Genomic DNA, 11,898 nt, shown 5'->3' with positions numbered 1-11,898 from the left:
TCAATTCCTTTGTTACAACAAGTTATTATGTAGGAATTTCTATTGCAGTTCTGACTCTGTATAGCTGAAATATTTTATCATATATACGTACTATTTTTTTTGCGCATAACATTTCAGTTCAAAGTAAATAAATGTATTTTTAATGGCAGCTAAAGGAGGAAAATATATTTATTGTTTTCATATGTATTTATTATATGTTATGAATTTACAATTACTATTTATACATGAAATATATTGTATAAAATATTCGATCATATGTACACATGTTATGTATGTAAGAATGTTATATATAATATGCAATGTTCATTAAAATAATAAATTATATAGTACTTGTATACTAATTTGTTTTCATGAAATGCTTAGGAAATATATGTTTGTTTTATGTTATATTTAGATATGTAGTTCAAACAAATTTACAGAATTAAAAAAAAATTGCCCCCCCCCCCCACCCCCGCTTTTAATGTTACTTTTTAGTGTATGGAATGCGATTATATAAAACATATTGTGTCAAATATGTATACCCTATAATATGCCATTCCATATTTATGACCAAAATTAAAATCTAAGAAAATTAGATGAAACATATGGGTCGAGGTCAAGGGGTAAAAACTGTAACATGCTCATAAACATCATCGTACAAGATACATGTAGTACATGTCTAATATGAAAGTCCTATCTCTATCAAAAGTTATAAGGAAAGATAACATTTTTGAAAGGTGGGTAAAACCTCGAGGTCACGTGGTAAAAAATTTTTTTTAGTGTATTTACAAAGTTCTTGTCACAAGTAATATACATGTATAATCTGAAAGCCCTATCTGTTATCCTTCAAATTTATGTCCAAGGTTAAAGTTTCTTAATTAAAAGCTGACTAACCTTCAAGGCCAATATGTTAGGGGGTCAAAATTCATGGTAAACATGTATTTAGAAAGTCTTCTGACAGGTAATACACATGCAATATGAAATCATGAAATATTACTTTTGGGATGTTTTCTATTCTCTTTAGAGAAGTGGTCCGAGAACCCATCCAGGCTCTTCTGTTCTTTTCTTTTTGTTACCCGTTTATGATAATTTATTAATTAATTTACATTAATTTACTTTAATTTTTTTTTTCGAGCCTCTCCCTTCCCTTTTGATTAATGTTTTTCATGTCCATGTTTTCAAAAAATAAATTGCCGTGTTTTCATATCGGGATCGACCTTTCAAAAATTGTGTACTTTCATTTCGAGTTTTCTCAGGTTTTGATGGTAAACACATGGCTAGCAGATTCAGACCGACTTATGGCCAAAATATTGTTAACAATCATCGTAATCAGTCTTGATGCTGTGTGACAAAGACTCCATTGAATCTATTCAGCAGTACATCATCAAGCTGACTGAATTTCTCTCTCTGTATACTTTGATTGTTGACGCCTATGTATCGGTAAACACCGCTTTAACCATGTTAACTTTTTATTCTTACAATTTCTTGAGAACTACTCGATAGAGACAGTAAGTTATGCATGTTTTTAGTTTTTACGTGTTTGTTTCAATAAATGTTTTCCACATTTTTGTTCCCTAGCATTTATTTAAAATCAAAAAGAAAAGAAATTAAAAGAAAAGAAATTACAAGTAGCTAAAATTATAAATAAAGGTTATAAATAACTTCATTCTGACGTATCACTTCTTCTCCTTTATTTAACATGTGCAGTTCTGTTATCAGTGTGTTTTGTTTAGTTTCATTGTATATTTTAGGATTACTTCACCCAGCACCATTGGGATACCCTCCCCTCAGTGTGGAAAGAGTCTCTGCGTAACACAGAACCTACAGAACTGGTGTGGCTTTTGACAGAGGAAAGGTGAATGTCTCTAATATATTTGTGTAACAGGCGGGAAAAAATGTCGGCCAGACTGGTACTCGATCCCAGGACCTCCTGCTAACCGGCAGGTGTTTTAACCACTGAGATAGCTTGCCAATATACCTGTATCCAATCCCCATTACACATGTAACAGTGCATATCTTTCATTAATGACAAAGTCCCATTAGTATGAGTAACAAGAAAATTGAAATTAAACAAGGCTTGAAATGGTTCCTTCCTATTTCAGTCAGGTATCCAGGGTGTGGCCTCTCTCACTTCTTGCCTTCAGACAGTGCACACGTACTTACTCACTACAAAGGTCACAACAAGAGGTCAAAGTACAGGACTTGTCAAAACTTTCCTCACAAAGATGTGTACAGGGTAAGACAAAATAAAAATTATTATGAGAATAAAAGAAAAAAAAATGTTTTATTTTCAAAGTGACAATTTTTCTTCCAACCTCAGAGATAGTATTGCATCTGAAAAAATCAGTCTGTGATGTTTTAATTTTATTCAGATCTGAAAACCAGCTCAGTTTGTCAACGACTTGCAAATCCAGACACAAAATACCATGAGTATCTCAGGAAGCATGTTAAACCAAAGAAACTTCACGAAATCAAAAATCTTGGAAAGGTAGAAATTTGTGATATAATTAGACTTTGCTCAACTATTATGCAGATTTTTATTTATAATGTCGTGGGATCATGCTATACTTAAACATTTACAGTAAAACTCAATTATAACAAAGTTCCATATGAAATTACTTCTCTATATCCGTAATTGGTTATATCCGTATAAAGAACTCGTTGAATTCATATAGTTTGGGATCCAAGATTACTTTGCTATATCGGAGAATTCGCAATATCTGTGTTTTCTGTTCTTCAGGTCAGGATCTTAAATTTTTTTTTGACTTTTATAAAACAGAGACATCACAAGCCCTAAGAGTGCAATGATAAACCGTTTGACGATATACTGCAGTTTATTTTTCTACAGTTCAATTCACGATACATGAAACAGATATTACGGTTCAGTTCAATCGATCCGTAACAATCTGAATCGTCTGTTTTGGTTCCTCATTTACAATTTCAAAATGACTTCCGCATGAAACATGAGGTAAATGAAACTGCAGAAACAGCAATTAAATTTTTTTCCAGCCTCATATTTAATGAGTCGAAGGATGTCATCACTCTCCTAGGGTTAGTGTACTGACCATTTGATAAAACTTTTAAGCTTAAAGTATATGATGACAAACATCTGACTTTTTAACCCAACATGTCATGTATTGTGATACGTATCGTATCATGAACTGAATACTGTGATAGGTACCGTATCATGGGGTAGGCATATTATTATACTTCATATAAATAAACACAAGTAAAACGGAACCTGATTGGCTGAGGCAGTCACGTGACCGTTGTGTTTGTCTTGCAACAAAATTTCGTGTTTCCCACATTCGGTTCACCTTGGCTGACTACGCTATCCTACATCTAGATGTAATCACTCAGCTGAGGTGTACAGAACATGTTTCATGTCGTGTTCCCCGATTGGGACGTCACAATGCGGCGAATACGATGATTTATGCTGAATTCGATTTTTTAAATCTTTTGATTAATTATGTCGATATAGAATATTAAAATGTAAATACATGTAGTTAGAAAAATGTTTCCATGAGTGGGAAATGAATGTTGTTACACTGCAGTGTGTGTAAATCAGAATGACTTTGTCAGGGAGTTTTTTTCTATGAAACGCTAGTGGTGTGACTTACACCCATTGGTATTTCATATTGTTCTCATCAAATGTTTATTTTATTTATATATTGGATTCTCTTTATATTTTCTGCATTGTGCTTGATTCGGTATAATAAAATAATTATTGCATGAATGTTCGGGAGACCTGAAGGTTCCTCGCCCATGAAAAATCATATTCCCCTCCGTCGTTGCTCTCAGGGAATATGATTTTTCATTGGCATAGAAATCTTCATGTCCCCTCACTATCATGCAATAATTGTATATTGTTGCACACCTAACAAGCACCCTCAGGTGACAAACCCAGTCAGAGGCCTCTCAATTTTTGATGTTACCATGTTAACAGTCCTTACTAAAATTATATATTATAACCACAACATACAGTCAGTGATTTTAATGACATTTTTCTACATATTTGATCTCAATTTTCTAGGCTTTAAGGTTTCTTGGAGATGCATGTGACTGTGAGCATATTGTGGATGTGGGAGCAGGTCAAGGTCATTTGTCTAGGTTTATGACCTTCCAACATGGGTTCAAGGTCACAACGGTAGAGGCTGAAGGATGCCATGCCCCCAAAGCACAGAAATATGACAGGTAAATGTAAAATGTTAATATCATGGTCGAGCCTTTTCTATCTGTAAGCAAGTGTTCCTGAGCAATTTGTTGAATTAAACATCCAGATTTCTGGAATTTTATTCAGAAAGTGCTTGTGTAAGTTATGTTCTCCATAAATTTTCAGACCTGTTTACTCTTACGATTTCGCCGTATTTTTTACGGATTTTTAGTCTAAAATACGTCTCACGTTTTGCCATTATGAAAATACGGAAATCAGAAACAAGTTAGTTTGGAATTTAACAGTTAGTTTTCGTTATGATCTGTCGTAGATTTACTTTATTTATCGCTAAATATCAGAAAGATTTCAAACACCTAAGCGATATCAGGTTGCCAAAACGCTGTGGTATTATAAAATGACCTTGTTGTTAAACAATGTTTTTGTAATCAGAAAAGCATTTTTTCTCTTTTAATATATGTAAAATTGATGGAAAATGAAATCTTACTGGCAAATGCCAAATCTCACGGACAAATCTTAAGCAAAATACTGAGAGACAACGTTATGGGTAAACAGGTCTGAATTTTGTCCAGATGGTGAAGCTTCTGAGCTAATGAGGTAGACAGGGGATTCTTACTCCTCCTTGTCACCTGATCCTACCTTAGATTCTGAGATCCATAATCAAAGACACTATGATATTTGAAAAGTTGTGGTCTGTTCATGGGTGTCAGAAGCAAATTGAGAATGGGAGGCTAATTGAAAGTGGGGGGCTAAACCAACAAAAAAAGGTAAACTCCAATTTTCAATTATACAGGACCAGTAGGTCTGTTGTTTAAACTACTTCACTATTTATTGCTAGTTTTTTATCCCGTTTCCGATAATTACATTTAAATTGTAGGCAATTCTTCATTTGTCTTGATTTATATTTCTTTTTTAGTTTCTGTTAAGAATTTTTATTATTGTCTATTTTTTTTCAATGATAGTTATGTCTTTATACTGATATGAATAATTATAATAAAAGTAATTTTTTTTTTCTAGAGATGCTCACAGACAGATCTCAAAGGTAGGCGCTTTATTTAAATTTCTGATTTCAAAAGTTTCATACTTCCAACATGTCAAAATATAATATATTTACAGTGTACTCCTAGTTTGGACTTTCTGATGAACACCGACATGTAGATTAAACCACCTTAAGCATGCTATTGAACTTCTTCCTATTAAATTCAATAAAATTTATTAAACTATTTTCCTTGAATTGCAATTGCATCAATAAGAAACACATCAATTGTAAAGTTTCCAGTGATTTAAATATTTTAATTGAGCCATTGCAATTGGAAAGTGAAAACTGTGGATAAAAGTCTTCCAGTTCATTATGTCTTCACCAGGTGTAAAATGTTTGTTTATTTTGTCTTTATAAAAAATTGTTATTAACAGAATAAAGGTCTCATTTATCTATTATACCTTGTATATGTCATAAAAGTCAAAGCGTAATTGGTTATGCAGGGTAAAGGTCACACTGAGACTGAAAGTGAGGCTGAGCTCCCATGTCATGTGACCTGTTACATCACAGCAGACACAGCCCAGGGGAAGTTTCTAGACATTATACAGGAGTCATTCAACAGGTCTAATGTTGACAGCCATTGTAAAGCAGAAGGTGACTTGGGACTTACAAGAGAGACTACACAACAAGTACTTACTAGTGGTTCAAAGATAGACATGATGCAATCTGCTTCATTAGAGGATCAAAAAAATTTAAAAAGTTGTAATACAGAATCTAACAAAAGGCTAAAGTTGACAAGCACTGATATTAAATGTGATGATGAAGAGAAAGATTTGACTTCTCCTGAAAGTGTTCAGAGTAAAAGAAATTCTTGTGGGCACATTCCAAGCAGCAGTCAGTTGAGTTTTTCAAACAATTTCTGTGATAAATGTAAAAAATACTTAGGTATAGAGGAGATTAGGCCGGAATTAAAAATATCTTTGTTTCCCCTAACCCGACCCTGAATTCTCAAGGTGGGTCGGTAGGTAGGTAAACAATTTTATTTTATGACAGCAACTTTGAAAATACGTTCTAAGATTTAATAGAAAAAACTTTTTAAGTTAGAAAAGTACAAAAGAAAGCGATTTGTGAACAAAATGCTAGGTATCAAACATGCTGTTTAAACGTGTTAAAGGAAAATTCTTGATTAAATTTACAACTGTTATTTAGTTCAACTTGTGAGATATCTCACCCCAGAGTACATTTATATAGATCGAATAGATAAAGACAAGATTCTCAAATACGCAAAGACCGGACATCCGAGTATATTTTTTCAAACCTTCAATCAGCCCTCAGTGCTTATAGACAATCAATGTACTTTTTGATGGCCATCAGATTTGCAGTGTTTCTAGAGCAATTTTGCTTTAGAGTGAAGAAGTAAGTGTCTAATTTTAAGTCGCAGGTCCAAATACCAATAAGGAACGTTGAAAACAGTCTTTCAAAAGGGACCATAAAAACTTGTGTCCAGTCTCGCAAAAGATCCTGGCTCAAAAAAATCCCTTACTGCTTAATTGGCAAAAAAGTGCTGAGTACGTCTAAATTTGAAGCAATGGGGAAATGTTCAAATGTCGTCCAAACAAATCTCGAAGGGATTAAAAGCAAAGAAACAACCAATCTTCGAGGACCTATTTAAAGATAAATACATCGGACGTCTCAGGAAACTGAATCATGATTTCAAAACTATTTGTAAAGAGTATTTAAACAATATTTAATTGAACCAAACTGAATCTACAATTGATAAAAAGGCTACATGTATATACCGTATAGCGGGTTTTCTTGGCGGGTGTAAAATTTGGCGTTTTAATTGCTCAAAGGTATGCCAATAATTTTGGCGTTTATTTCTTTACGGAAGTTAATTTTTTAAAAAGATAACTCAAATTAAATGAAATGCAGTGAAATTGAATGATGTGTTCCCTAGGTGGGCCCCTTATCTGCTCATTAGGGGGCCTTACATGTACCATGTATTACTTACCTTACATTCAACAGACAGGTTTGTTTGTTGTTGACTGTCCCTTTCGAAAATTTATTCACTCACATCGAGAGGCCAAGACACCTCCGAAACACTCTTCATTAGTCATGGTAAATTTTATTATCAAATTGTTTCAAGAGTGAAGAATTCTAGTTAGCTAAAGGCATAAGACTGAGACTTCGCCGTTGTTTTATTAAAAACTTTTTCTCATGCAGTAATCACATCTTGGCGCATTTTCTTCAACAAATCACAGTAGAACAATGTCGGCCGTTCTGCTAAAAACTGATTTTGATGAAATTGTATTTTATGAAACTTAGTTAACAATAAAAAAAAAATTGAATCTTCTTATTTAAAAAATCTTTTCAGTCGGTGCGATTTAATTGGGTCGGTCGCGTTAGGGGAAACAAAGGTATTTTTTATTTTGGCCTTAGCACATGTGTTTGTGGCATAAAGACAAACTACCCTATGATTGGAGAACAGACTTCATTGATGAGTGGAGATGATGTTTATAAATCTGATAAATGTGCTGCAGCTCCAGGCAGACCAGGATCAGATGATCGGAACTATGAGACTGAGGAAGGCTATTCTTTAAACAGAGGACTTCAGGGAAAAAGCACTCAAGTTAGACAGCAGTTCCTCCTGACTGGACTCCATGCCTGTGGAAATCTAACTCCCACAATGCTAAGAGTGTTCACTTCTTGTCCAGACATAGTGGGACTGGCATCTGTCGGCTGCTGTTATATGAAAATGTCTACCTCACTGTAAGTAAAGTGGTTAAAGATTTCATTTCTATAGTTTCTAAAATTTTATTGCAACATTTTTGTTCAAATTTAAGTTTTATCACTGTACAGTGTACTTGTATGTGCTTGGATGTTTTTATATATGGAGAAATATGATTTGAAGATAACATAATTTTTTTCTCAGTATGAGTGAAGAATTAGTGAAAATTTATAAAGTTAATAGTTAAATACCCTGTTACATGAACAAGTAAATTATTTTCACATAAAATGATTACATTAGTGTTTTTTTAATATTTACTTTGTAAACAAAGTTATTTTTGAATTGATTTTACTGACTTTGCATTTTTTTGTTTTTAGGAGCAGTAAATCAGACCCTGTGGGGTACCCCATGAGTGATTTTGTTACCAGGTTACCACACACGGCTCTTAGTTATGAAGCCAGAGAGATGGCCTGTCATTTTGCAGATTCCTACATCGAAAGATTGAAAGGTAATTCACAATATTAGACTTCATTATATCAAGGCTGTAGTCAGCAACTTAAAGCCATGACAACTGTTATTTGAGAGTTTTTCACAGATTGGTTCCTTGGCAAAGTGTTGCGAACATGCTTTGATAATGTAAATAGTTGGTTAACTGATTTTTCCCCCAATTTTTCCCAAAGTGGCAGTTCAATTTTATTTTTTCTCATGTTCTCATAGAAAAGTGTGAAAGTACAGTGAAACCTGTATAATCAGACATGCACTGGGAGACAAATCTTGTGTCGGAATAGACAGGGTGCCAAATTGCAGTGTTAAAAACAAGGAAAATTCTAAACTGGGAACGAAATTTTACGTCGGAATTTACAGTGTGTCGGATTATTCAGGTGTCAGATTACACAGTTTTCACTGTAAAAGATATACTGTGAAATCACTAATTCTCATGGGGGTTTAATTTTTGGTTTTCCAGGTATGAAGAGATCCATGAATTCATGTCCACCACAAAAAGTAAAATGTCATATTCATGACTACTCAACAATTGTTCATCCACAAAATCAAATCCCAATGAATCTGTAGATTTTCCTAAACCACGAAAATTTGACCCCACGAAAATATGAGATTTTACAGTATCACTAGGTTTATTGTTGTTTATCCTCAGGCTAATATCAGTGTTGTGTTTATTATTCATGGAAAAGTATGATACCTGTATAGAAATATCACTAGTTCTATTAGATGTTCTTCATCCATCATGTCCATAGGCTTATATCAGTGATGTTTTTATTATGCGCTTAGCTAACCCACCCTCTCTGAAGCTACACTGTTACAGAGCTGCCCTACAGTGGATAATTCTCTATTTAAAACCTGATTTTGTAACCGGGGCACAGAAATTGACCATTAGAAAAGCTGAAAAACTAACATTCAGGCAGTAAGTTTCTATTCAAATACTTGTACAATCATAATATTTATTTGACAATTGTTAATATTTTTGGGAAAAGAATTGTAATGTAATGAATGATTATTTATTTGTTAATCTTTTTGGTAAAAAAAATTTTGAATAAATGAATGATTTTTTATACTTACAGATATGTAAGTCTTGGACTACAGAGGCTAGGTTTGAACTATGAGGTGCCAGAGGAAATTCTGGTGGGAGCCACAGAGCTCCTACAGGAGTGGAGACAAGTGGTGACCTTCTACAGCCTCCGTCTGAGTCTGAGTCCAGTGGTGGAGACTCTGCTGTTACTGGACAGACAGGTGTACTTATATGAACAAGGTCAGTGTTTACATAGACAGACAGACAGATAGATAGACAGACATACAGGTGTACTCATATGAACTAGGTCAGTGTTTACAAAGACAGACAGACAGATAGATAGACAGACATACAGGTGTACTCATATGAACAAGGTCAGTGTCTATACAGCTAGACAGACAGACAGAATAATAGACAGACATGTGTACTTATATGATCAAGGTCAGTGTCTATACAGCTAGACAGACAGACAGATAGATAGACAGACAGGTGTACTTATACAAACAAGGTCAGTGTCTATATAGACAGCTAGACAGACAGACAGACAGGTGTACTTATACAAACAAGGTCAGTGTCTATATAGACAGCTAGACAGACAGACAGACAGGTGTACTTATACAAACAAGGTCAGTGTCTATATAGACAGCTAGACAGACAGACAGACAGGTGTACTTATACAAACAAGGTCAGTGTCTATATAGACAGCTAGACAGACAGACAGACAGGTGTACTTACATGAACAAGGTCAGTGTATATAAAGACAGACAGACAGATAGAGAGACTGACAGACAGTCAGACAGATAGGTGTACTTATACCAACAAGGTCAGTGTACAAACAGACAGACAGATAAACAGCTAGGCAGATGTACAGGTATGATCACGGCCAGTCTCTATACAGAAGCCTCTTTAGATTTGTTTCTAAGGGTCACTTATTTCTGGTAGATTCTAATAATCAATATTTTTACAAAATAAATTTTCTTTAGGATATAAATTAACATTTTCATTCTTGGCAAGCTGTTTTTTGGTCCAGAGTAGAGTGGACCAAGAACCTTTGACTAGCAAAGGTGATAAGGTTTACTCAGGAAAAGCAACAAAAATTGGTTTCCCGGGAATAGATTATTTAGGATGAGGTTATGTTTAATCAGTCAATAAATGCAAGCTATGGATGCATAATAAATTGTAGTGCAACGTCTTCAGTCTAAATCTGAATTATACCTTTCCATTTCTAGACTTCATTACAGTTACAAATAATCAGATATTGTACATATTTCTTTGTTTTCCTTCCAGGTATGTCATCTCTACTGTTACCAGTTTTTGATCCAAAGATTTCGCCAAGAAACTTTGTTTTGTTAGCAAAGAAGTGACATTGCATATAGAAATGACTTATCTTCTATAAAAAAGCTTATAGCTTAGTGGCATTTTGATTTTTTTTTATTAATGGAACTCATAATATCAAGTTCCAGATTTTTTTTAATAAATCAGTGTCACTGAAAATTAGATATAATTGTGATTTTTTAAGCATGTTTATAAAAAAAATTTTTACTGTGTTTTAATTTATTATGAAACAGAGCATTATTGTTTGTGAGACATAATTCAAAATGAAATGCATTATATAAATATTTTCCCTAAATAAACTTATGAAAGAGCAGCATGTTTTATTTTATAGTAAACTAGATACTTACTAGAGGGGTCAGAGATTAAAAGTTATAAGCAAGGATAAAGATTTTGCACATGTAGGTCAAACTAGTGGTTGAAGGAAAAGATTTAAAACCAGAAATATCATAAGGAAGGTCTTGTCACAAGGAATCACACAAAATATATGAAAACACTAGCATCAATCAATCAAAATATGTCCAAAGTCGAAATCAAAATTTAAGGTATAAAATGGTGCTACAAAAAGAACCTTCTGGACACTGTCACACATGGAATGTTTTTTTTTTTTTGAAAATTAAAGCCCTAGCACCAATTACTCAAAACTTGAACACAGAGTTCAAATGTGGTAAAACTTTCAAAAAGGAGGTCAAACTCAAACTCAGGTATCTGAATTAACAGACCAGTAGGACAGACATACCAGCAAGTTTATATGCCCCTGAATATTCGATTACTGGGTATACGAGTACATGTAATAACTGATGGACATTTAAGGAATCACCGTCTAGTTAGAAGAATATGCCAAGCACACCAACGATAGTTGGAAACGTGGGATAACTTATGAATAACAGTCTCCATATTCATTTTTTGATGGCATGAAATTATAAATCTATTCTAAAGTTCAAAAAGTAGGCTAAATAGATTTAAAATACACAAGGCCTCCTATGTCAATTTCAATAGTACCCGCCCACTGACGTCAAAAACAAAGACAGCCGTATGTGATTAAAATGCATATACCAGGAGGTATTTTTTCCTCCTTAAGTAGCGTCAGACACAAAGACGCGCACGAGATTTAAATGAATAATATTATACATTCATTGCATGATAGTGAGGGAAATATGAAGACTTATTCTACCAAGAAAAAT

The 11,898-nt window shown here is 33.8% G+C and overlaps 1 protein-coding gene across 1 annotated transcript; it reads left to right on the top strand.

Annotated features, from left to right (window-relative positions):
* The first annotated feature begins 492 nt into the window (after positions 1–492).
* Positions 493–11,030, top strand: LOC134259316 (methyltransferase-like protein 25B). Its single transcript, XM_062741915.1, has 12 exons — positions 493–1,419; positions 1,731–1,834; positions 2,082–2,215; positions 2,352–2,467; positions 4,013–4,173; positions 5,168–5,192; positions 5,633–6,090; positions 7,569–7,898; positions 8,235–8,365; positions 9,145–9,277; positions 9,435–9,622; positions 10,670–11,030. The coding sequence occupies exons 1-12, from the start codon at positions 1,318–1,320 to the stop codon at positions 10,744–10,746; spliced, it is 1,959 nt and encodes a 652-aa protein (XP_062597899.1). The 5' UTR covers positions 493–1,317; the 3' UTR covers positions 10,747–11,030.
* Positions 11,031–11,898: the final 868 nt, after the last annotated feature.

The sequence above is a fragment of the Saccostrea cucullata genome, unplaced genomic scaffold, assembly GCF_032062105.1.
Source record: "Saccostrea cucullata isolate Sc308-1 unplaced genomic scaffold, CSIRO_AGI_Scuc_v1 ctg3308, whole genome shotgun sequence".
Taxonomy (NCBI): Eukaryota; Metazoa; Mollusca; class Bivalvia; order Ostreida; family Ostreidae; genus Saccostrea; species Saccostrea cuccullata.
The sequence above is the reverse complement of the archived record's forward strand: the minus strand, read 5'-3'. Positions and strand labels throughout refer to the sequence as shown.